This window comes from Mesocricetus auratus, unplaced genomic scaffold, assembly GCF_017639785.1.
Source record: "Mesocricetus auratus isolate SY011 unplaced genomic scaffold, BCM_Maur_2.0 Super-Scaffold_100010, whole genome shotgun sequence".
In the NCBI taxonomy this organism is placed as follows: Eukaryota; Metazoa; Chordata; class Mammalia; order Rodentia; family Cricetidae; genus Mesocricetus; species Mesocricetus auratus.
In genome coordinates, this window is record NW_024429194.1 from 20,509,185 (window position 1) to 20,534,639 (window position 25,455).

At 46.6% G+C, this 25,455-nt stretch overlaps 1 protein-coding gene across 10 annotated transcripts in view; it reads right to left on the reverse strand.

Moving 5' to 3' along the window:
• Agap1 (ArfGAP with GTPase domain, ankyrin repeat and PH domain 1) overlaps positions 1 to 25,455 on the reverse strand; it is a 452,310-nt gene that overhangs the window by 229,915 nt on the left and 196,940 nt on the right. For all 10 annotated transcript variants that reach the window (XM_040753059.1, XM_040753060.1, XM_040753061.1 and 7 more), the window contains 3 exons: positions 8,490 to 8,617; positions 6,729 to 6,884; positions 679 to 771 (listed from right to left, as the gene is read on the reverse strand). In XM_040753059.1, coding sequence (XP_040608993.1) covers positions 679 to 771; positions 6,729 to 6,884; positions 8,490 to 8,617 — 377 coding nt within the window. The remainder of the gene's footprint in view (positions 1 to 678; positions 772 to 6,728; positions 6,885 to 8,489; positions 8,618 to 25,455) is intronic.

A 25,455-nucleotide genomic window follows, 5' to 3' on the forward strand; every position in this document is an offset into this window, starting at 1 on the left:
CGGTTTCCGGGCTAATGAAAACCCATTTCAGGCTAGCAACATTGGCCAAAACAAATGCTTGAATTCAAGTCCTGTTGTGTAATGGGGAAGTTTAATTAAGGCCCCACATTACAGCTGTAAATGTTCCTGTGTATAATAAGGTCTAAATGAAACTGAACCTAATCAAAGTTACAATCCCTTCATTAGCAAATTACAAACAAGAGCGCACAGCTGACACGCCAGCTATGATTATTACAACTAATTGCCTCGTTGTTACAGACCAGCCTGAAACAGTGTTCAGATGTCCGTCTGCAAGAGCAAATTAGGGCCACGTCAGGCTATTCCTGTGATCACAAGGGGTTCTTCTACAGTGATCTGATTTACCCCTGTTGCCTGGCGGCCAGCGGCCCAATCAAAGCCACGCTACAAAGGCAGCCTTTGAAGCCAGTGCAGCATGGAAACACACTCCATATGCAGGCGGGCAGACCGCACTTCATTAGAGCTGTTGTCGCATCTCCCTCTTCTTATTCTAATGATCCCATTTTAATACACACAGGAACCCCTTCTAATTGATGTCAAGTGAGTGACTTCTACATTCATCAACAGAGCACATCAAACAAACCCTGGTGCCCGAGCCAGCCCCATCTCAGGCTGCACCGAGGTGTGTCTGCAGCGAGGCGGGGAAGGGGACAAGTGTACCTGTTTAATTGGGATGGCTCGCCCGCTCCCGATGCTGTCCGCACGGCTCTCCAGGCCTTTCTTCTCTTTGTCTGGGTCGCTCCCTTTCCTAGACTGCAAGCAAAAGTAAAGTTAGCATTTGGGCAAGGGTTGTGGCTGCCAGACGGGTCTCGCCCCTACATCCAGAGCTCCGGACAACAGGGTGCTGAGTCGTTTGTCGGCACTGACTCATCATTCCAAAAGAATTTTCTAAACTTTCCCCCTGACTTTTCTACTGCGAAATTATCTTTTAATTCTTTTTTAAAGAGTTCAAAATGCAATTACTAGAAACCAATGGACCATCCAGGAAAGCAACGCCCAGCGAGAAAACACATTCTAGAGCTGCGGTTAGCATAGCTGAGCAGAGAGGGGCCCTCAAAGGTTATCTGGAAGCCCAACTACAGAAATGTATGGATTAAATTAATGTCAAGATGATTTAAAAAGTCTATTAACCACTCAGCAGTGTGACTTACTGGTATACCCCCGGTGAGCTGTTTCAAGGGGCAAGCAATGTTTCCTCTTATTGCTTCTGGACGGTTAGGAAACAGCAATTCAAAGTTAAGGCAGTCTACTGTGCAACAAAAAGATAACGGAGGCAAGAACTGAAAATCTCTTTTTGACAAAATGTCAATATTCGGGGTGCAATGAGCAACTGTTTGCTTGCCAGGTTCTCGAGCCAATTATCTTGGACGGATCTGTTGATGCTATGAGAACTGCCCAGTAGCTGGCAGGGGTATGGAGGAGGGCACTTGGGGGAAGCTGCAGGAGCGCCAGCCACCGTCCATGTCCCGTCTCCTGCTGGCATGAGCAAGTGTAAGCATGGTGATTGTCTGACAGATTTATTTTATTATGAGAGAAAGATCTGAGACTCGTCCTCCTTAATAACAGTGCTGACAAGTGACAACTTCACTCCATTACTTTTCAATGGGAACATTACTCACGCAATATTGAAAATGGAGAAACATTTTCCTGTGCTTTTCAAATCTGAGATGATATATGAAACGAAGAGACTCGGTAGTGTCCGGTGCTGCTGGGAGCAGCTAATGAAATTCAGATTCAAAAGGATGTGGGATGGAGCAGGCGATGCTTCTAAAACAGTGTCCAAAAAGGCAAGGCCCTGAGGTGTAATACAAGCGAGGGCTGACGGGACAGACAGACTCCAGGACAGGATACTGCCAGAGACCCAGAGAAAGGTGCCTGTGATAGCAATTCAGTGTGGGCACTCCAAAGGTGGTGACTTTGCCACGTGGCCATGCACGTGAGAAGGCTCGCTCTTAGCTGGTTACAGGGGCTTTTGCATTTATCAAATGCCTCCTGGGTCCCCATGCTGTGTGCCATCACCATGACCCTCAGCTATGCCATAGAAACTCCTTCAGTCTCTACTCATCAGTTAGCAACGCAGAGCAAGACTTGACGTCAGTTGGTGGGAATGTGAGCACAGGAGGTTTCCAACTGGAAAATTAAGGTCCTAAGCTCATAGCTGACGATATTTCAGAAATTCTGAACCAATGGAGAGCATTAAGGGCATTTGGGGAACTGTAGCAGTTCTAAATACCTAAATTCGAAAATCCATCTTCATTATTCTCCATTAAGCAGAATAATTAACAAAACAAACATTTTTTAAAAATGAACATTTTCCTGGAGGCGGCGCATCTGTCCCCAGCCGCTGTTCTAAGAGCAGACTTCCTGATTCCACAGAACTGAGGAGGCAGCAGCCAGTCGCTGCACGCAGTTCCAAATCCGTAAAGAAGCAGGAGCCATGCTCAGCACACTCACAGGCTCAGAGACCAAGGAGACAAAGTCAGGGTACACATTGGGAAAAAAAGGAATCCATCAATGCCGGTGCCATGTTTGTGGAAAGTGTCATAAAACTAAAGAAAGGAGCTCCCACAAGCTAAGCTGTTGGGCAGAGGGTCTGCCGTCTGCAGCAGGCTGACTCAAGGACACTGGAATCTACCAACCAAACCACAACAAATCCACTAGATATGAAACCCTGCACCTCTGAATTCCACGGGAGGACTCCTTGCTCTCCTCTTCAGAGAGACTCCAGTGGTACGTTTTCTCCCCTCCCTGCCAAAATTGCCCATTAGATGCTGTTGGCAGCCCTTGGTACCCGTTGCTCTAGGCAGCCTGCCGCATTCTTCAGAACCAGAGTGTAACACACCCATTGCACATCTGGACACTTAAAGCCACCAGAATGACTGCTGAGCCCTAGACACCGAAGACAGAGGGAAGGGAATCATCTACTTCATTTCAAAAACGTGTACTCCCTATACGTAATAAACAAAGTTCCTTGCACACTGGGCAGAGAATCGTGGCTGGCAATGCTGCCCATCAAACAGCCTGCTTTCTCAGCTCCAACCAGGAGCAGATGGAACACACCATGCCAGGCTTCAAGGCTCCTGTTCTCCGCAAGACACCAAGTGTCAAATCTTTTATATTAAGGATCTCATTGTCCTTTTTTCTCTCCAGTCAGCTTCTCTGAGTAGGTCTAGGTTCTTTGCAATCTTTGGATACTGGTGTGCTTAGCTGTTTAATGGTATCAGCATCACGCAGCAAGTTTTTAAAACACCGGGGAAAAACACAATTCTTTAAAAGCTTGAAAAAACATGGAGCATTGCCATTCAGAACTTAAGGAGCCTTGCCAGCTTCACACCCACAAAAGCAGTCAACACACGGATACCAACTCAGGTGAGTGGCAAGCCCTGGAACAGAGGCAGGGGATGGATGGGGAGGCGTGGGCTTTCACTGAGGATGTGTGTTCTTCATGACACAGTGGCTGCAACCTGATCAATCTCATGATTATTACAGAGAACACACGTACGGTTTTTATTTTTGTAATTCTTATATATTTCATAGTGTTATTCAATAAAATATTCTAACTACATGTCCATCGGGCTACTAAATGAATTGTTCTAAGAAAATTCTGTTATTTCTAAAGCAGGCATCCAATGGGTCATCTTTTGACGTTTCATTTCTCAAGACAATGGCCTTACATAAAACATGATACAATTTAAATTCCCACTGGCAAGGCATACATAATTGCCACTGCAAAGTAATGCGTAACACGCTACAACTGGAGTGCTGAGTTTATATAATTTCATGTAAAATACATGGGATGTATTTTTTTAAACCTGTATGTTTGTAAACAAAACATCTGAGAGCTGAAAATGTTACCCCCGTGTGGCACAGAACCATCTTAAAAGACAAGTGAGGGCAGGATGAGAACTGAGTGACCTCCAGCCTTTATAGAATGTGCTATAGGCAAGTGGACAGTGCCCACCAGCTAGCTGCGCATCTCCACACGGGACTACGGAACAGCAGGATGAGAGCTGTGTGCACACGGGTGACCTCCAGCCTTTATAGAATTGCTATAGGCAAGTGGACAGTGCCCACCAGCCAGCTGCGCGTCTCCACTCTGGGCTAGGGAACGTAACTAAGATGGTCTGTATATGGCACAGCTGTTGACAGGTCTAAACGCATACACACTTTGACAATGCTGGTCAAAAGTCACCCATAGCGACAGAGATGAAGACGCTGCAAGACTGGACATATTTAAAGATAGAAGCAGGCTGTTACCGATTGAAATCTGGATTCTTAATTGCTCAGATTTCAGAATTAATTCACCTTCTTTCCATTCCTTGTATGACACTGACATCTAGTGGAGTCGACGTTTCCAAGTCCTTCAACTCAAAATGCTCACCTCCACCTCCACTGCCATTCTGCCCAATGGCAGAGCCAAACCTTGGACCAACACATATGCTGGCTCTTTCCAGGAATTTCAGCATGCTGATCCTTAAATGCCACAACACAAACCTGTTGCATTACTAGATTCTCACAGGACCCCAAATTTCTGTTCCATGAATATTAGTTGGGAAGCTAGATTCAACTTTTTTTTTTAAATGCTTTATTCTCAAACTGTCTCCTGACATTACAGAGGAAGGAAGAGAACAAATACATTGCACACATGCAGCAGAGGCATTCTAAGATATGTCGATTGTGATGCAACTGATTGGGATCCTCCATCACTCGCCTTAGACAGCTTGTGTAAGACCTGTAGCTCTGTGGCTTCCTGGCCTTTGTTTCTCTTTTAGTGTGGCTAGCTCTGGCCATGAGCATACCTCCTAGACACTGAACATGGCCAGGGCTCTGAAGAACAGCTTTAGCCAATCATTTTTTCCCTTTTCTTCAGGTTCTCAGCAGGTCATGTGAGTTGTGTCAATCATCCAGGCCCAAAGACCTTTTTGGGTAGAGGGACAGGATCTCCTCACAAATGGTTCTGTTTAAAACAGTATTTCCTGGTTGTCTTATTTCTTTCAGATGGCAGAAACCAAAGTTACTGCGCACTGAATGGTGCGAGGCAGGAACCAGTGGCTGGGCCTCCATGACTACTCCCTACAGTGTAGAGTAGGGATACAGAAACTTCTCAAGCAGCACTCCAGGACTAGTACATCCTGAAGCCCAACGCCTCTGGCGCCAACTGAGGCTTCTGCTATTGGGTGTTTGGACCCACTGAGTCACAAGTAGATGAGTACCCTTTTTATCTAACAGTCCTGCTCTGGGTATCCAGTTAGAAACCCACTGTTCATGTGGCTGCTCATGTTGTATGTCTAAGAAACTTTACAATGCACCATCTTACATCTGGGCACTACTGTAGCCCATGAGACACTCGACTGTGCTGTCATCAGACACTCACCTGTACTATAATCAGACACTTGCCTGCACCTTGTAGAAGCCAAAACAACCCCTCCACACCTACTGAGCAGTCAGTCTAACTACTTCTGCTGAGCATCACTGATTTCAATAGCAATGGAAACAGAACCCACAAATGATACCACTAAGACTCCTCTGCCCCTCTGGGGAGCGCTCCCAACTGACGGCCCCACTGCAGAGTAGCTACTGCTCCCAGATCAGAGAGGTTCAGTGATTTGTCTAAGGTCAAACAACAGCCAGCAGTGTCTGTCAGAGCTGCAGGATACAGGCCGGCAAAGGAAAGGAAAGAGTGGCTCAAAGGGGACCTTATGTCATCAGTAGACCTGAGCATGAAGAATCTAACCAAGGAGACAGTCACGAAAATGGCGGGAAAGAGTGAGGCACCCAAAGATCTGTCAGATACCCACAGCATCATGTGACCATCTTCAATTGAAAGCATCAAGTCAGAAAATGAACTTCTAGCTACTTCTGGGAGATCTACTTCAGGTCAAGGCGGGACTAAGAAACTTCTTTGTGACCGAGTCAGTCTGGCCCAACCAAAACCAGAGGCCAATGATTTGCAGAGGCTTTAAGTGCAGACACTGCACAGAGAGGGACAAGGAGAGAAAGACTCAACTGCAAAGCCATCCATGATTGATTGGCGATGTCTGCTGGGCATAAGAGGCGGGAAACAGTATGTGTCCACCTCTTCTGCCATTCAGGCAGTATCTGCACCCATGAGCCCAAAGAGCTTGTAAAAGTATCCATGCCTGGCCCCATCCTGCACTTGGGGTTTCCAAAACAAAGTGCAGATTTCAATCCAGGACACTCCCTGGAGTACTCTGAGGAAAGATCAAGAGAAGCCTATGGCAGGGAGTCCCTAGAAGTTCCAGAGATAGGGGTGGGGGTTGCAATATTAAAGGAAGGGCAAGTTCTAGCCTTATGTCCATCTCTGGGGACAGTTCTCAGACCCCAACAGGTAAACAGGTCTGATGGCTAAGGCCTCTCTGCGATTGGTCAGATGCAAATGGGAATCCCCTATGATCTTCACCATCTCTCTGTGTCTAACACAAGGCTTTAGTGTGAGACCATGGAAGTCCTGGGAGGGTAAAGGTTGAGCACAAACTCCTCAGGATTCACGCTAAGTCCCCGTCAGGTAATTCCCATCTGCTCAGGACCCAAATCTTCTTCTCACAACTTCCTCACACTCCAGAGCCATTGGGATTCTCATTAAATTTAGCTTGGATTCTGCAAACATCACTGGACCCTGGGACAGACATGCTACTGCAATTAAGATGCCAGGTGACACAGAGAGGTTGGTCCCAAGGACTGTCACTCACTGTGAATAGGTTGGACCTGCGCTTGGACTGCTTCCGGACAGGTGTCGGGGTGTTGGCAGTGGGAGGGACGTCGATCCGCAGCTCCTTCTGGCTGGTGCTTGGGGTCGAAGGGACTGAGGAGGAGTAGTCACTCAGACTCCCGCCTCCATTACTTGTCTGTAAAAATTAAGAAAACAAACAAAAATATCAATGCTCTGTGAACTTAACAGCACAAAAACACCGGAGCAGGGTCACAGCAAGAAGAAATAGCAAGCGGAAACAAAGAAGCATCTGGGAGACAAGGTGTCAGCCCCCATATCTGGCCAGTTTTCCTAGCACCAAGGGCTGCTGGAAGCAAGTGTTGCTTTATCTGAGAAAAAGGACCTCAGAGGGACCCACAGTGGAGCTTGAAGATTTCTTTCTGCTTCTTGAGACAGAGTCTCATTCTGTAGCCTGGGCTGACCTAAAGCTCTTTCTGGACATGAATTAAAGCAATCCTCCTGTCTCAACCTCAAGACTATTGAGACTTTAGTTGTGAGTTACCACATGCAGCAAACTTTGAAAAAGTGGGGAAAAAATAATCATTCTTCCTCTGAAAAGCAAAACTGCAGTTAAAAAATGGCCCCATGGGTGTTTCCCTGCCCCTGTTCTTCCTGGGATAAAGAAGGAATGGTCACTCAGAACACCAAGCAACCACTCTTAAATGACATCTCACAAATCAGAGTAGTATCCTAAAACATTTTTACATCACTCAAAACCTGAAGACACCAATCATGAAGGGATTCAGGTGTGTGGTTAGACCATCTTAGGCGCCGGTGGTATAAGTACCAAGGCAATGGCTTCTCAGGGCAAATTGAGCCCTTTCAAGAAACTCTGCTCACTGTGACATTTGGAAAAGGCAGCATTGGGACACTCACCCAAGGGGGGCTGATCACAGAACAAAGACCAGCAAGTCACCAGCTCCTTAATGAGGTCCTGGGTGGATCCCTGCGACAAGTACCTTGCTTCCAAATCAATAATTTAGCAAAATGTTGTTAGGGAAGGCCTTCTACGGGGCCTAAAGGAGATAGTAGTTATAACCAACTTCCAGATCTAAGCATAAGTGCATTCCTTAGCCAGTAAGACTTATTCACAACTGTTCGACCTACAAATTAATCAAGAGCAAAGCCAGTGATTTCAACCCACAGCAAAGATGGCAGCATATACCTGCTATGGGGTATTTGTATACTGTGGGAAGATATATTGTTGTGACTGGCTTAATAAAGAGCTGAATGTCCAATAGCCAGGCAGGAAGAGGTCAGACAGGACTTGTGGGAACAGAGAGCACTCTGGGGAGAAGAAAGGCGAAGACGCCAGGAGACATGGAGATGGAAGAGAGGTAACGCCATGTGGCAGAATGTAGATGAATATAAATGGGTTAATTTAAGTTATGAGAGCTAGTTAGGAACAAGCCTAAGCCAGAGGCCAGGCTTTCACAATTAGTAAGAAGTCTCAGTGTCATTATCTGGGAGCTGGCTGGTGAAACAGAGAAAGACTGTTCTGTTACATAGACCTGGTGCCATCCCATGTCAGCAAACCTCATAAAGCAGGCAGTGTGCAAAGAGAACATTAAAGATTTGACTCCCATAGAGCCCACCTGGCCACAGCAACTTCTGAAGGCAATGGGAAGTCAATCATAAACATGCTGTAATTTGCAAAGTTGGCACGGGCTGTGAACACTTGCTGCCCAGAGCCCTCCTTGGCGCTCACTGGCTGCCTCTCCTTCCGCACCATTGGTCTTACCTGGCTGATGTGCACGGCTGACACCTGGGCAGAACACACAGAGGAGTGGCTTGGTGAGTTGGGCAAGGACTTGCAGGGTCCTATGGACAGCTGCTGCTTCTTCCTCGTGGCAACGATCTTCTGGGCAACTAGTGGACACAGAGACAGGAGACCCCAGTGTGAGGCTCGCGGCTGGATATGAGGTGAACAGGGGCCTCTGGTGATCCCTGGCTCCTGCCATTTCTACATCACCAGCAAGTTTCATTAGGATACCTGACGACCAGGATAAACAGGACATTTCTCCAGCTTCCGAATCCCATACCCCAGCTGACTACATGGCCCATAAGCAAGCTCTGGCCAATGGGACTGGAGCACAAGCAAGCCCTGAGCACTGGAATGAGAGCATACATGAAGCCTGGCCAATGTGACGAGGGCACAACGCCCATGTGGCTTCCAGGACCCGTCTTCAGGTGAGAGCTGCTCTTTGCCCCCTTTCTTCTTTGTCTTTTTGTTTAATCTCTCTGAAACCTACAGATGTGACTTTGGTGCCAGGAGCCACCCAGGACCATCAGTGACACAGGGATGGAAGCCACAGCAGTGAGATAGGAGGCCAAACAGACCAGCGCTAACTCCCGAGGGCTTCAGTCAGCCTGCCTGGACCACCTCAGGGGACTCAGATGTACAAGAACACATTCCTGTCTCATAAAATAGTATTTACCACTTATTTAAAAGTGATCCCAAATAAGGAAATTAAGCAAAATCCCTTTGATTTTAGTTATTTATTTGCTTGTTTGTTTATTTTTTTCATTGCCTGAAGAATGACGAGTAAACTCTACAGGCTGTGTACAACTATACTCAAGCAAGAGTAATTATAACAAGGACCTTTTTTAAACAAAAATTCAAACATATGACCAGTTTATCTTAATCAACACAAATCTAAATTCAACCAGCCATAACTTCTCTCAGCAAACAGGCTTACTGATAAAGCATGTGGAATTTAACTGCACAGGAAGTCAACGATTAGAGAACCATTCTTACACAAATAGGTGTCATTGCAAGAGTGGCTGCAGCTTGTACCTGAATGGAGGTAAGTCTTGGGGGGGGCACTGGAGTTAAGCCTGGAGACCCCCCACCCTCGCCTGGGCACACACTGCTGCTTTGAGACACTCTGCCTCTCCAGACCAACAGTTACAGGAGACAGAGGCCACAAGGTGCTCACAGATAATTTCACTTCCAAATGAACACAACTTTAAGCAGGAACTGATGTTTCCACAGCTCATGGCTTTTGTGCAAATGAGTGATAGTGCTAAATATGACTAAGTGGAAATGCAATCTATAAAAAATGGTTCCCAGAGACGAAGCAGCCACTTCATCAGTCACGGCCCACCTCCAAAAGGCTTCTCATCACCCTGAAAGGATGATATCAATTAATTTATCTCCCCTCCATGTATTGATCATAACCTTCATCAGCTAATCATGTTTAAATTACAGAGGAATATCGTGGTACTCTGTCATTTCAAAGCCATTGGTATATTGATCAGGGACTGTTGAAAATGTGTATTAGACTATCTTTAAAAAATCATTATGTGAATTCAAAAATAAAATCTAAGGTCAGTGTCTAAGGACTGCAAAGTAACTGTCACAGGAGGTTCTGATATTTCAAGACACAAATTAACTGCCTGGGTGCTGTGGTTTCGATGTGAAAGGTGCCCTCAAGATCATTTGCTTGAAATTTTGCCCCCAGCTGGTGCTGTTCAGGGAGGTTTCGGTAATGTTAAGAGGTGGAGTCCTGCTGGAGGAAACCTGTCACTGTGGTGGCCTTGAAGTTTTTAAAGCCTGGTCCCACTTCCTGTTTTCACTCTTCCTGCTTCCTGTATGCTAATGAATAGATCAGTCAGCTTCCTGACTGCCAGTCTGTCTTATGCTCCTGTTACTATCTATGCCTCCCCTGCTATGATGGGTCATATCCCCTCTGGAACTGTCAGTCAAAACCAACTGTTCCCCCCTCTAAATTTTCTTTTTTTTGGGGGGGGGTGTTTGTGTCAGGATTTCTGCATCAGCAGAATATATGTTTAAAGTGTTACGCATCAAACATACAAACAGCCAAGCACCAAAGAATCATTTTTTTTGTTTTGTTTTTCTATTTAATATTCCCTCTCACTTGGTGGGATTCTGAACACTATGTGCTGTGTTCCATCTAGAAGTGTCACTTAGGAAGACAGGGTCACTGCCCTTTTACCACAGCGGCCACCAACTCCTCTCTTCTCCATGGTGTTGCTTGGGATCGCTTTAGAGTCACTTCCTTTACAATTCAGCTTTTTGTTTGTACTTGTGTAGGAAGCAAACACAAAACAAACCCCTCCCTTTAGCCAGTCCTTCAGGCCTACTGATGAATTTAATTGCACAAGGCTCATACAGCAAGCAGACAAGCTCAGGCAGAGGAGCAACGTCAGAATGGCGCCACCTTATGGAAGAAGTGGGTTAATGCCTAGGAGTGTGACAAAGGTCTTCTCCAGGTTGGAAAAGCTCTGCCTAATCTGGGTTAATGGATGACATCCTTAAACTGAAACATATATCCATGTACATAGCTCCATTCTTCAATTAGGAAAATTTACAGACCTTGACAACTAAAGCTGACATGAACAAACTTGCTTTCCCCATAAACTGTACATTTTCTACTGAACAAGAAAGCTCTGCTCAACCCTGATCAAACACCCCTTGTCTTCTTCCATGGCATTTCGGGTCATCCACATAAAAAGCAAGGCATGGTGACCACACACATATAAGTACTTTGCCCTGTGTCTGCTGCCTGAAGGCTGAGCATGGTGGGAGATCTATGACCTCACTCCATCCAGCAGATAAAGTGGACTCAGTGAGAGCCAGGTGTCATAGCTCACTGGTCTTGCAGAACCTGAAAGACTGAGGGAGGAGGCCAGCCTGGACCACCCGGAGATAGAGCTAATTTCAAACAAGCAAACTACACCCCTAACTATCACAAGTAAACAAGAAACAGACCAGAGAGATGAGGACAGTCGCTCAGACAATGCCTGGAGGGCTCCAGCCCAGCCTGCACTGTCCCAGGACAGAAGCTGGGGAACCCCTTGCTCCACACCACTTCCTCCATTTCTAAGGGTACCTCCATAAGGGACTGTGGTGGCTTAAATGCATTTGAATGCTTTGGCCCCCAGATGGTGGCACTGTGTGGGAGAGGTTCAGAGGGTGTGACCTTGTGGAAGTGTGTTACTCAAGGCAGACCTTGATAGTTTCAAAGGCTCCTGCTGCTTTTAGTTCTTTCTGCTTTGCGCTTGCACAAGAGCTCTCAGCTTGCTGTTCTGGTCAGCATGCCGTCTGCTTCCTTGTCATGAAAACCCAAATAAATTCTTTTATGACCAATACAGTGACAGAGAAGGAAGCTTGTCATCAGGACAATGGTGTGTCAACTATGCAGAGGCATGGGCTCCTCTCTAGCAGCCTTCCTGCAAGTCTGTGTCCGTGGCCTAGGCTACCTCCCCAGTTTCTGACCCCCACACCTCAGGAGTTGGTCTGTCTCTGTGCCCTTGTGTGGTACTCAGGGTCCCTGGCAGCTGCCTGGAGGTCAGATCATGTGTTCCTTCACCAGTCCTGGGCAGTTTCTGCCGCAGCTGACCATCCCACCCACTCCTTTCTTTTCTAGACATCTAGAACACACCAAGCCCTTGGGCTCACCCTCTGCCTGGAACTCCTCAAGCTCCTTTGTTCTGGTCCTCAGCCCTCTCCAAGCTCCAGATTCGCTCCTGGAGAGGCATCTGCACATGCATTCTTTAGTAACCATGCAATGCTGATGGCTGTCTACAGGGAGCCATCCCGAGGCCCTCCTATAATCCAAAACTCCGTGAGCATGGCCAGCCCAGCACCTGACTGTATTGTGCTGGGGCATTTCAGAGTCCACACTGCTCAGTCCATGCTTCCACCGTTTCCTCTGTGACCTTAGCTCTGTGTGTGGTAGACCCTGGCTCCTGACTCCAGGCATGGGGTCTCTGCCCAGAGAAGACAGCAGACCAGTCAAGCCACCAGTTGATCTCAAACTCATCTTCATTGTCAGTGCCCTGACCAAGCCCTCAACCTCCCACAGCTGATTACAGACAGATTACAAAGGACCCTTAACTGCAGCCTGAGGCCCCAGCACACCGCAGGGTCATCTTCTCCAAGGTGAATCTGACTGTGACATTGTTCTGCTTAGATCTGCAATGGATTTGGTCACACAAACCTTATGTGGTGGGTTCTACACTACGCTAGCACAGCTATGTAAGTCTTACCGTCTCTGCTAGAACACTCAGAGATCTCAGATAAGTTCCCACAAGGTTCGAGAACAGTGATTCTCAAACTGTGGACAGACACCCCTTTGGCAAACTTCTATCTCCAAAAATATTTACAGTAGGATTCATAAAAGTAGAAAAATTAGTTATGAATAGCAACCAAAATAATGTTATGGTTGGGGGTCACCACACCATGAGGAGCTGTATTAAAGGTCACAGCGTTAGGAGCTGTACTAAAGGTCACAGCGTTAGGAGCTGTATTAAAGGTCACAGTGTTAGAAGCTGTATTAAAGGTCACAGCGTTAGGAGCTGTATTAAAGGTCACAGCGTTAGGAGCTGTACTAAAGGTCACAGCGTTAGGAGCTGTACTAAAGGTCACAGCGTTAGGAGCTGTATTAAAGGTCACAGTGTTAGAAGCTGTATTAAAGGTCACAGTGTTAGGAGCTGTATTAAAGGGTCACAGTGTTAGGAGCTGTATTAAAGGGTCACAGTGTTAGGAGCTGTATTAAAGGTCACAGTGTTAGAAGCTGTATTAAAGGTCACAGTGTTAGGAGCTGTATTAAAGGTCACAGTGTTAGGAGCTGTATTAAAGGTCACAGTGTTAGGAGCTGTATTAAAGGTCACAGCGTTAGGAGCTGTACTAAAGGTCACAGTGTTAGGAACTGTATTAAAGGTCACAGTGTTAGGAACTGTATTAAAGGGTCACAGTGTTAGAAGCTGTATTAAAGGTCACAGTGTTAGGAGCTGTATTAAAGGTCACAGTGTTAGGAGCTGTATTAAAGGTCACAGTGTTAGGAGCTGTATTAAAGGGTCACACCATGAGGAGCTGTATTAAAGGTCACAGTGTTAGGAGCTGTATTAAAGGTCACAGTGTTAGGAACTGTATTAAAGGGTCACAGTGTTAGAAGCTGTATTAAAGGTCACAGTGTTAGGAGCTGTATTAAAGGTCACAGTGTTAGGAGCTGTACTAAAGGTCACAGTGTTAGGAGCTGTATTAAAGGTCACAGTGTTAGGAGCTGTATTAAAGGTCACAGTGTTAGGAGCTGTATTAAAGGTCACAGTGTTAGGAGCTGTATTAAAGGTCACAGTGTTAGGAGCTGTATTAAAGGGTCACAGTGTTAGGAGCTGTATTAAAGGTCACAGCGTTAGGAGCTGTATTAAAGGGACACAGCGTTAGGAGCAGTATTAAAGGATCACAGCGTTAGGAGCTGTATTAAAGGTCACAGTGTTAGGAGCTGTATTAAAGGTCACAGCGTTAGGAGCTGTATTAAAGGTCACAGTGTTAGGAGCTGTATTAAAGGTCACAGCGTTAGGAGCTGTATTAAAGGTCACAGTGTTAGGAGCTGTATTAAAGGTCACAGTGTTAGGAGCTGTATTAAAGGTCACAGTGTTAGGAGCTGTATTAAAGGGTCACAGCGTTAGGAGCTGTATTAAAGGATCACAGTGTTAGGAGCTGTATTAAAGGTCACAGTGTTAGGAGCTGTATTAAAGGGTCACAGTGTTAGGAGCTGTACTAAAGGGTCACAGAATCAGGAAGGCTGAGAACACTGCTCTGTAAGGGGCAGGCAACATCTATGGTGGAGGAAGAGCAGGGGGCTATGAGCCCAGGGTGGCACACAGCCCTGTCATCTAAGGCACACAGATCTGACCGCTCAAGACTCAAGTGAGGACAGGCTGTAAAAAGGACTCTGCTGCTGGGAAAAAGTGTAGCACACTGCTAAGCTAGAGCTGGTCCATTCTTGGGATACTATTTTAATTAATTACGTATACTAATATTATATAAAATAATAGTAGTATTTTCAGTATTTGTAACAGATGTACTTACAAAGGCCAGCAAGCGCATGGCCGGACATGAGTTGCACTGCTCAGTGAGTGCTGGAGAGTCTTGCTGGACAGCCCAGGCTGGCGTCTTATCAGAGGTCCTCCTGTCTACACCTCCCAAGTGCTGGGTTATAGTGTGTCAATCCACTTCACTCCAAAATATTCCAAAAGCCTGCTTTTGGTGGACAGTAACCACTGTATGATGTGTGACTCTCTGTTGCACTTTAACCCCTAAACAGGGCCTATTATATCGTTCACCAGAGACCCCGATGGAGAACCGTGAGGGGCTCACCTGGGGAATACATAAATAACAAAACTCACTGCAGACCCTGAATCTTCCACTAGTGCCTCCACTTTCAATTAGAGGAGGATGATCGTTAAAGTAGCTTATTAATTAAGGAGAAATTAATTACCAAGTTACCTACATAGCTCTGAATGCATGACTTAGAAGTGAAAAGAATAAACTAAAGTGGAATATTTCTCACCATGGAAACGGCAGTCAGTACACGTTAGAGGAGGCATGTTCTGTCTGCCAGCTGTGTTTCTATGTTACCGAAGTTTTGAGTAAGGACGAAGCTATGGATGCCGGAAAAAAACGAGAAAACTGGAGCGAGGCCGGGGCACAGCTTGGTTAGAACAGGGCAGGAAGCCCTAGGCTCCACCCCAGCGTGCCATAAACGGGGCTAGATGGTACACCTGCAGTCCTGGCAGGAGTTCAAGATCATCCCTGGCTACATGGTGAGCTAAAGGCCAGCCTGGGCTACCATGAGACACTACTTCAAAACCAAAGCAGCAATGATCCCGGAGCAGAAGCAGGAAAGGAAACAAGAGTGAGAGGACCGGAAAGCAGAGACATCGGATGTTCTGGAAACTGAGAATTTCTAGTATCCTCCTCGAGGACAATCCCCAAGCTGGGGAACAGCACAGTCCTGAACACCTGCTGAGATGCAGTTAATGCTTGCATGTGCCCGCAGCGAGTCCAACAGTCACCCTGAACCCAGGGAGATGCAGGAAGGGATGACCAACAGAGGGATAGGGCAGAAACGTCAGAAATGAGTAAGGGAAGAGGAGCTCTGAAGGGCGGTTAGAGACCCACTTTTCAGGCTAGAGGCCCACTTTTCAGGCTTCGATATGCAAAGACTGTGGTTGCCAGCCCGAAGGCATCAAGGAACCGTCCCAGCGGTTCTAGAATACAACAACAAGCCTCGCATTTTGGAAAGAAAACTAGTGTGGCTTGCGAGATGCAGGCCATTCTCACCTGGACACTGGAGAAGGGGAGCGTGAGAGCCGTGGGCGGGACAAGGTGGGCGCTGGGCTCCAGAGACTGGCTGGCAGGCACTCTGATTAGCCACTCTCATATCTACTGTCACTTTACCCTTCGGTTGTGTGATGCTCCCCTGGCTGACTGCGCATCAAAGCTGCTAGAAACTCTGCTAAGGGGTCACGGGGCCTATCTATGGGCACATGACTCTGTAAGGGAAATCTCATTATCATATACCCAGAACACGCCTCACCTGCCTACTGGTCACCCTTAAAGCCAGCTCTCAGCTCTTAAGTCTAGTCCCTTCCAACCACCCCATGTGGTCACCAACGCTGCTCATTCACAAACACAGTTGGGGCCCTACCGCATGCATTCACATATCCTAGAAAAATATCATTTAGTCATCAGAACAATTTTTCAACTAGAACCAATACTAAGAAGGTGAGATTTCCTGCAACTGAACACTGAATACTGAACAGGTCTTGGCAACCTTTGGGACTTTGCTTTTTATAGCCTAGCCAATAAAAGCCCAATGAAAGGCTCTGGTCAGAGATCCATAGCTGCAGTCCCCATGCCACCAGCAAATCAAGAGAGGATTGGCAGCCATGGTGGATTGAGACACTGTGGTAACTTACCTTCATTATAACTGAGACAGATTAAGGCTATTTATGTCTGGATGTAAAATATGCATATGCTTATCTCTCCATCCACCAATGTATGAGTCAATCAAAAAACCAGTATGTGTGTGTGTGTGTGTGTGTGTGTGTAGACACATACACTGTCTACTGTCTCTCAATCAAGCAGGTTTTATTTTCTTGATTTTCAGTGCCAAGATAAGACCCGAATTCTTGTACATGCTAGGTAAGTGCCCTACTGCTGAGCTAGTCCCCAGTCTCTATAATGTTTCTATTACACGCTTTAAAATAAAAAGCCCTCTAATCTAAGAGAGGCCATGTTTTACAAAGCCACACTGCAATTTCTTCTGGTGAGGCCTTTGAGTTTTTCCTGAAGTAATGAAGTCGGAATTCTTAATCTGAGATTCAGCTCTTATCTGTATTCTTTTTATCTCGTTGTATTAAAACAAATTTATCTTCATTTATGTCGCAATTACCTATTAGGGTTGTTAATTTGCTGGAAATGAAGCTATTGTTTAATTGCTCCTATTAATCGGGGATTTAAATGCCGGCTGTAATAAACAGTTACCTTCAGGACTGAGCAAAGTCAAGGCTGCTGACATTAATTCCAGGATTTTAGAACGAGGGGGAATCTCTGCATTCAGGGACACTGGATGTAAAAGAATACTGAATACCCACAAGAGAAACTCAACTGAACAAATACAGTCTGTTAGCCCTTTTGTACACATATAACAGACTGTAGTGTAAAACAATCCATGGTGGCAAAGGGACAGGAAACCACGCTGCAGGAAACACACCCATCCCCCTTTCATAGCGCCACACACAAGACCCCTTAAAATTTAACCTCAAAGCAGGTAGCTGAAAGTGGGCAAGTTTAGTTCGGGTGGCACCCTAAGCTCTGGGCCAGTGGGGACAGTGCTGCAGATAACTCAGCCGGGTGCCAGCCTAGCAGGGACAATGTAAACATTCACTGCTCTAAAAAATGACCCTCACCGCTCACCAGCTGGGGACTGCCTTTGGCTGGTTGTCTGCTGGCAGGGCAGACATGGGGCTTCGGTGGGCAGGGCTCTGCACCACACACTTCTCCCAAAGCTTGCTGGGGAAAAGTGTGCCTGTCAAAGCCAACACCCTCTCCTGGGTGTCCTTCGGGGTCACATCTCAGGGCCCAGCCTGTCCCCCCAGCTCTCCCGCACGACCTTTCTCCACGTCACAACTCACATCCACATCTTCTTGGTTTCTCACACAACCTCGGCCGTCATCCACCCCTGCATCAGCACGAGTCCCCTTTTGTCAGGATTCTTTCCCAGCGCCAGACTTTCAGTCTCCCACGTGCCCTGCTCTCTTTAGCTCCCTCATCTCAGTGAACCTTGGCCTCGGTCGGTCTGAAAGCTGCATCTCTAGCTTGAAGCCCAGCAGGGCCCCGGATGGTGCTCTGCTTCCCTGGGCTTACTGGTCTAAACTCTAGGTGTGAGTACATCCTCAGGACCAGGCTGGGATGACAGGTGATGCCTGCATGACTAGCATGACTCAGAGCATAGAGACCCATGCCAATTCCCAGGGAGGTTCCAGGAGGTTCTTAGTCACATGGACACTCTTGGTGATGCTACTGTTCTCAGCATACTTTTCGGTTCAGTTATGTTCTTGATTATGTTGTTGGCTCCAGAATTCTCTTAGAAACACAGTTGGTCCTAGAATACATTTAGTTATGATGCTGACCCCAAAACACCCTTGTATGTTCTTGATTGGTGGTTCAACAGAGTTAAGCAAGTTGATGTCCATTCCATGTTTAACATACAGGGAGTTGGCCTCTGCACCAGGCTGGACAGCATCCCTCACTCACTGTACCATACACTGACCACTGAGACGGCACACATATTGTGGGGTTTACCTAGGGACAGCGGAGACCACCAAACTCAGACAGACCTGCCAGCAGCACTGGCTGGCCACCAGCATGCTAATAAATATACTTTATTAACCTTCCAGCCAGCCCAAGCAGCCCACAGAAGAAACCAGACCTTCTGTGTAATTCCTCAGGACTCTGTTTCCTTGACTATCAGGAATCGGCACTCAGAGATCATGAGTCTCTGCTTCTCTGTGTGCACAAGGGATAGAGTTCTGTAGAGTAGGAGGAGGCAGGGATTGTGTGCACAGGTGATAAACATGCTATAGAGCAGAAAGAGGCAGGGATTGTGAGCACAAGGGAAATACCGAGAGGTTATAAATACCGCAGAGTAAACTACGATAAGCAGGAAACATTTAGGCAGATCATGAAATGCAAGGGACATGCCAGACCCACGGAGGGGGAAAATGAACCTGTCACTTTTCCTCAACTCATCAATGAAGAAAGTTTGGATGTCATGCAGAGCTGCTGTGCATGGCTGCAGCTGCACCAACAATGGCCACTGCAGTCCCCATGAGCCCAATTCTCACAGTCAGGGTCAGTGGCTGACCACTGCTCCCAAGGTCTGGAGTCACATGAGCAGCTCAGCTCTATATCACTGAAGCCTGTGTACAGGCAACTAGGGCCTGACCCCCAGTTAAGTGTCCAGACCCTGGGAGGGGCCATTAGCTTCCTCAAAGATGCTTACTGTAGACAAAACCAGTGCATGCTGGGAGAGGCCATTCGAGAGACCCAGGAGGACTGACAAGTGTGGAGCTTGTCAAGCTCCTGAAGGAACCGAGACTGTCCAATGCACAAGAGAGGAGAGACGCTTCCTCTTACTGTAGACTGGCCTTGCTCACAGACAGGCGTGCCCATCAGCCCCTCAGCTTGGCTCTTCTTCACTGAGTGCTCTAAGGACAGAAGGCTGACGGCTGCTTCACTCACCGCCTGGTGAGCATTCATCACCACCACACATAACCGTCAGAACACGTGGACAGCTGAGCACACACCACAATCCTGCACTCAGGAGGCTGAGGCAGGACGAGAGCTGAACAACGATACCTTGTGGGGTGAGGGAGGAGGAGGAGGAGGAAGGAAAGAGAGGGGGAAAGAATGAGTGAGAAAGAACAGGCAGATCTCCAAGCAGCTCACACAGCTCGAACTGACCTGACGCGGAGGAAGACGCACCGGGACCATGAACTGAAGGTCCTCGGGAGAGACTGCTTCGTGGACTGCGCATCCTATAAGCACCGATGCGGGGTGTCAGGGAGTGGCACACCCACACTGACTAGAAAACATGTAACATTTCACACGCCACACTTAAGCACCGGGAAAGAATCCGTCCAAAAGCCCGGGGGATGATTAACCTCCCCTCTCTCACGTGTCCTCAAGTCAGATGCAAATCAGTGCCTGCCTTCCGAGCCCAGGCAAGTGAATATCCCGATAAATTGGCAATACAACTCGGATGGCAGGCAAAGAGCTAAAAGATAAATGACTTAAACAAAGAGGGGGAAAATGAACCTGTCACTTTTCCTCAACTCATCAAGCTGTCTCGCACAGAAGCGATGATCCTGGAGCAGAGCCGCTTCTGACACCCCCAAGCAGAGGCTCCCCCGGGAATTCTTCAAACTGCAGACTCCTAGCTCACCAGCCACAAGTACAGACCTCGCAAAAGACCGAACTGGTCACAAAATACAACAACACACCTTTATCCGTTACATCAAAGAAAGCTGGGAGGAAAATATGAAGAGCTATGCCGCCATGAGCAGTCTGCTAGAGATCAGAAAGCCAGTCAGGACTTACACACACGCACGCGCACACACACATATGGCATGCAGACGACCAGGTAAACTACTCAAGCCAAGGCAACAGCTCAAAAATTTACAGAGAAACTGATGAGGAAATCAAGGTCAATGGTGCTCAGGTGACAGGCAGAGCCCTAAATAAGGGCATGACACAAAGGCCAGCAGTTGACGTCACCTCAAGAACCCTGAAACAGATAAAGTTCAGTGCAACCATCAGCGTTCCCTTCAGTGAGTTAATACCCTTTGACTACTATTGTCCTAACTGAAGTCCAAGCTGTGGTCTTTGAAGATATCCATGGTAAGGGAAAGCTAACGCACTCAGACCTGCCTCCAACCTCTGCACCAACCCCACTTAGCTTTAAACTCTCAGGGAAAACACAGGCAAGTGACATGGTTCAGCAGGTTAAGCCCTCGCTGCCAAGCCTGGCAATGGAGTTGGATCCCAGGTCGCACCCCGTGAAGGAGATAGTGGACTGACACATTTCTGTCCTTTGGCCTCTGCAGGCACGTATTCACTTGAGGACACAAGGCCTCTCCTCCCAGCTCTGCTGAGTCTGGGGACAAGTGACAGTGACACACAGGTTATATTATACAATGCATTGTGATCTGATTACAAAGAAGGATGAGGTGACAAAACAGATTTCTACTTGGGCTTCAGCATGGCTTTGTGCATTAAGTCACCGCAGCCCCCCCACACACACTTATCATTAGTCAGCCAGCACCACCCAGAGCCCTGCCCTTCCTAATGCCTCACACAGCATTCCTGATGGGGCAGGCCCGTCTTCTGGGACAGCACTGTATGCTGGCCACGTGAATGAGATGAGGTCAAGACTGGTAGGACTGTTCAGTGCATGAAGACACTCGGTGCCAAGCCTGAAGACCTGAGCTCAGTCCAGAAACCACATGGTACAAGGACAGAACTGACTCCTGCAACTTGTCCTCTGAGCAAGAGTACATGGTACACATGTGCGTGCACGCACACACACACACACACACACGCACACACACACACACTGCAATAATCTTAAAAGTGACGAGGCTTCTGGAGAATTTAAAGAGCCCAATAAAATAAAGGATGTAAACTTCTACAGAATTAACATGAAAGCCTCAACATTTCTCTTGAATGGACTGCAGCTGCCAAAGAGTTAAGCTACATAGTGGACAGAAACTTTCTAACATTTCTCTCCTTTAATGAGAAATTAAGTTTATCAACTGCCATTGTAATTACACACAGCACCTCGGGTAATTAAAAGGGATCTAAATCTAATTTTATTTACATTTAGAATACCTGAGGTCATCTCCAATCAAGACTTCACATTTGTGACTAATAATACTTGAGTGTTAATTAGAGTTCAGCAGAGAATGCTGATTGACTTTGAATCTGTAATCCGCAGTGATTTAGCAACGCCCAGAGTCCAAGGAGTTCTTCCTGAAACACAGCAGTTCATACAATTGACAGGTGTCCTCCAGAGTCACCGGGACGTCTAACTCAGGAAAGTCTCAGAAAGAAGTGGGAACTCTAATTATATTTTGTGCATTTCTACTTGCGAGAAAATATCTCATATTAAATACAAATGAATCTGTCTTTGTATGGGATGGCTATGATAGTATTTTAAATACACTGCTGTGGTGAACTGTCCCCATAATGTTTATAATACAAGTTTTTAGAGTGCAATGAGCATGCACTCTGTCCTCAGTAGACTTGATGATGGCAACGTGTTACTATGTCTACTTTATTACATACTCACACATCCATCCTTCATCCCTCCATCCTTCATCCCTCCATCCTTCATCCCTCCATCCTTCTAGCCATCGCCCTCACTCCACCCATTCAGGCTTCAGTTCATTCCAGAACACACTTCACTGCAGCCACAAACAAAGGTTACAAAGGCTCTCCAACCAAAAGGCCAACCCATCTCTTCTCATGTTAATCTGGCCTAAGGAAATATCCTTTATCAACAAAAACAAAACAATGAACTACTGTACCTTGTGACAATGGGGAAATAGAGAATTAAGGGTCTGTGGTGGTAGAGACCAGCTCTGAAGACTTACAGGCCACATCACCACACTGCAACACCAACACAAACACATGTCCAAGAACACACACTTGTAGGTCACAAAGCATACCACCATCTCCTTCCTAGTTCAAAGCTCTGAAAGCTAAAAGTAAACAATCTGCTGACTACAACTGCAGAGAGCTGCCCTGGGTGACGCTTACGCCATTTCCCAACACAAGCACACACACAGGCTTCAACACATCTCTAGGCTGGCCCAGTGCTGAACACTGAAGATCAGCCATGTCGGTGTGCTGTTCTCTGCCATTTTGGGGTCTCATTTACAAAGCAAAGAGTACTTTTATGAAGTGATTCAAAGAAAGCAGGTTTGTTCTCTTTGGGGGCTGGAATCCTTCCGTTCATTCAGTCGAACGTAACAATTTACGGAAATATTTTAAATTGTTTGTTTTTAATTCCATACGTATGCTAGTGTGTCTTTATGGGAACATGCATGTGAATATGCTCGGAGTCCAGAGAAAAGCGTTGGATCCCTTGGAGTCAGGCGGTCTCACCTGACAGGGGTGCTGGGGACAGCACCTGCTTGTAATTGTTGAACCATTACTGCAGCTCCACGGCATTTCACAGACTAACAAATTCTTCACACGCCAGCTTCTGAGACTTCATCACCGTAAATAGAAGTGAATCAGGAGAGCTTGCCTGTGCTGGTTATTACCCTACCCCTTAATGCCGCCTTAGACTCCGATAATGCGACAGGAAAGTAATGCTCTCCCTTCATGGGGGTAACTCAAAAAACCGTCCGTGGATGAGACACGCCAAGCAGAAGGCAAATTACAGCTGGGAAATGTAATGTGGTCAACGAGCACACGGTCAAACCAAGCTCAGGGTATTGGGCAGTCAGTGGGTTTTTTCTTGCCTTCCTCAAAGATGCATGGAGAAAAGATGAAAAAGGTACAGTGTGCTCGGGTTTCTAAAACAGATTTCTTTTTTTCATGAAAAAGTATTAAAAGGGGGGTTACAGACATGTAGGCTATCCCACCCCGCCCCCCTTCAGATACACTGAAATATTCAGTCACGCCCTGAACCATGCAGGGAGCCACTCTGTCCTCGCAACTCCTCTGGAGGAATGTGCTCTGAAAGGCCAGAGCCACAACAGCAAAGGGGAGCAGTCCAAAGAGCAGCCCAGCAGCACGGGCCTTAGTAAAAGGCCATGGCCAAGGAGGGCAGGCATTTCTTTAAGCCTCCTGGAGCCACAAAAACAAGTCAGAACTTCTCACCAACTGTAGACAATCCACTCGAGGAGAAGGCTTATTCTCACAGAACAAATTGCTAGGGGGGATGAAACTGCTACCTGGGTATTTTTAACTTGCTTCTACCGACTGTGAAATGTGAGGGCCTTACCCTCTCCAGGCCACAGAAGCGACGGGCAGCATCTAAAGCCTCCAGATGCTTAAGACAAAGCCAACTGGGGAGGAAGAAGCATCCAATGAAACTAGGGCTTCGTTTGGGAAGCATGGCTCAGCATCCAATAGAGGCTCAAGTCTTCCTGCGTGCCTTTCTGGCCTTCATAAGCATCTAACTGTCATAACATCTATAATTCAGCATAGAAAAAGGCACCGTAGAGCATTCATTATCAATCTCACAAAACATATAAGGCTCCTCTGCACCTCAATCATTTGCTAACAGTTACAATAAGATTGTATTAAAAATTTAAACTGCCCTACTTAAGCAATTTACCTTCAAACGTCCATTTCCAGGGAATGAGTCCGAGGGACATGAATGTCGAACCCTTGCTCAGATTTATTGCGCAGGAGAATATTTCTCCTGATAACGCTCTGACGAGTGAAGTCTAATGACTTTAGTTTTATTACTTTTTAAGCACTTAATGGGAAAATTTAGACATTTTCACAAGACTGAGCTTCAACACGAATGGTACCTTTAAAAAATGACAGGCAGAGGCAGGTCTGTGAGATTACTACAGACACGGCCAGGCTAGTGCATTCGAGAGATTTTAAGGCAGTGACTAATACTACAGGCTTGCCTCTGCCGTTACATTATCAGTTTGAGTACCCCCTTCCCGCTTTTGTTTTAAACTATCTCAAATAATAGCCCGGAGAATATTTAGCAAAGACTAGCTGTGGAGAATTTTATCATTATACATGTAAAAATTTAAAGCCATTAAAAAAGCCCACAGTATTTAATCTTTTCCCCTGCACTTATAAACCACCTTCCGTGGGGATGTTACAGGGCAAACACCATAATTATCTCAGTGTCATTACCCAAGCCCTGGTCAGTACTGGCTGCTTCTACCACCAACCATCCTGACAGCAGGAAAACCACCTTTGAAACATGGAGAAACAAATATGAAAGTTTCCCCTCGCTCCAAGTCATTTTCCCTCAACTTCAGCCACAGCTGCGATCACTGGCTTCAATTAAAGCAGAGGCAGGAATCCTATCAATCATGAAGGGCGATAAATTTCTTATCTTTCTCATTAGCTACCCCGTCGCACAGCTTAAATATAAACATACCTTGCAACAGGACTGTAAATTACCCAGCCCTTGGTGGCTCTACCAGCTTCGGGAGAGGCAGGAGTGATTTCAGCAGAATCGGAGACACGATCACCACACTAAAGCTGATTTACATGCCTCGGAAAAATAAAAAGCCTCCAAGAATCACAGTGACAGCAGATCTCTTTCAGTTTGTTTATTTGGCTTAAAACTGGTAATGACCTGTCTTTATTAGTATGACTAAGTTTTATGTGCAAAATCCAATTTTCTGTAGAAATATTTTTGCTGCATCTGCCAATAATATCTCTTGCAGTTACCTGTAGCTATTAATTTTTGAAAAGCTAAATTCCTCAACATTTTTTAAAGCTTCAGGGGAAAAGGGTAGAAGACGAACAAACTTTCTCCCCCTAGAGATAAAACGAACACAGTCGGACCCAGAGATGGCAGAAACGGCTGTGGGAGGGGCCATCGCAGAGGCTATTACTCAGAGCCGTCTGAGCAGGTTTCACGGATTTTCTCCAATCCTGTAATAAGATGTGGATGTGGGTGTGCTTCTCTCAAGTGTGAACCTGCCTCAGAACACAGTACTCTGCTGTCTTACTGCTGAGTAGCTGTCACTGACGGTAAAGCCACCTGCGCCTCGGGCGTGAGCTTCCAGGTTCCTAGCTCGGGTGCCCAGATTAACTAACTGTGTCTCTCAAATTAAAACAGAGGTAGTACAGGAACTTGCCACCACCTTCAGCCCACAAGGCAGCCCAGGTTTGTTTC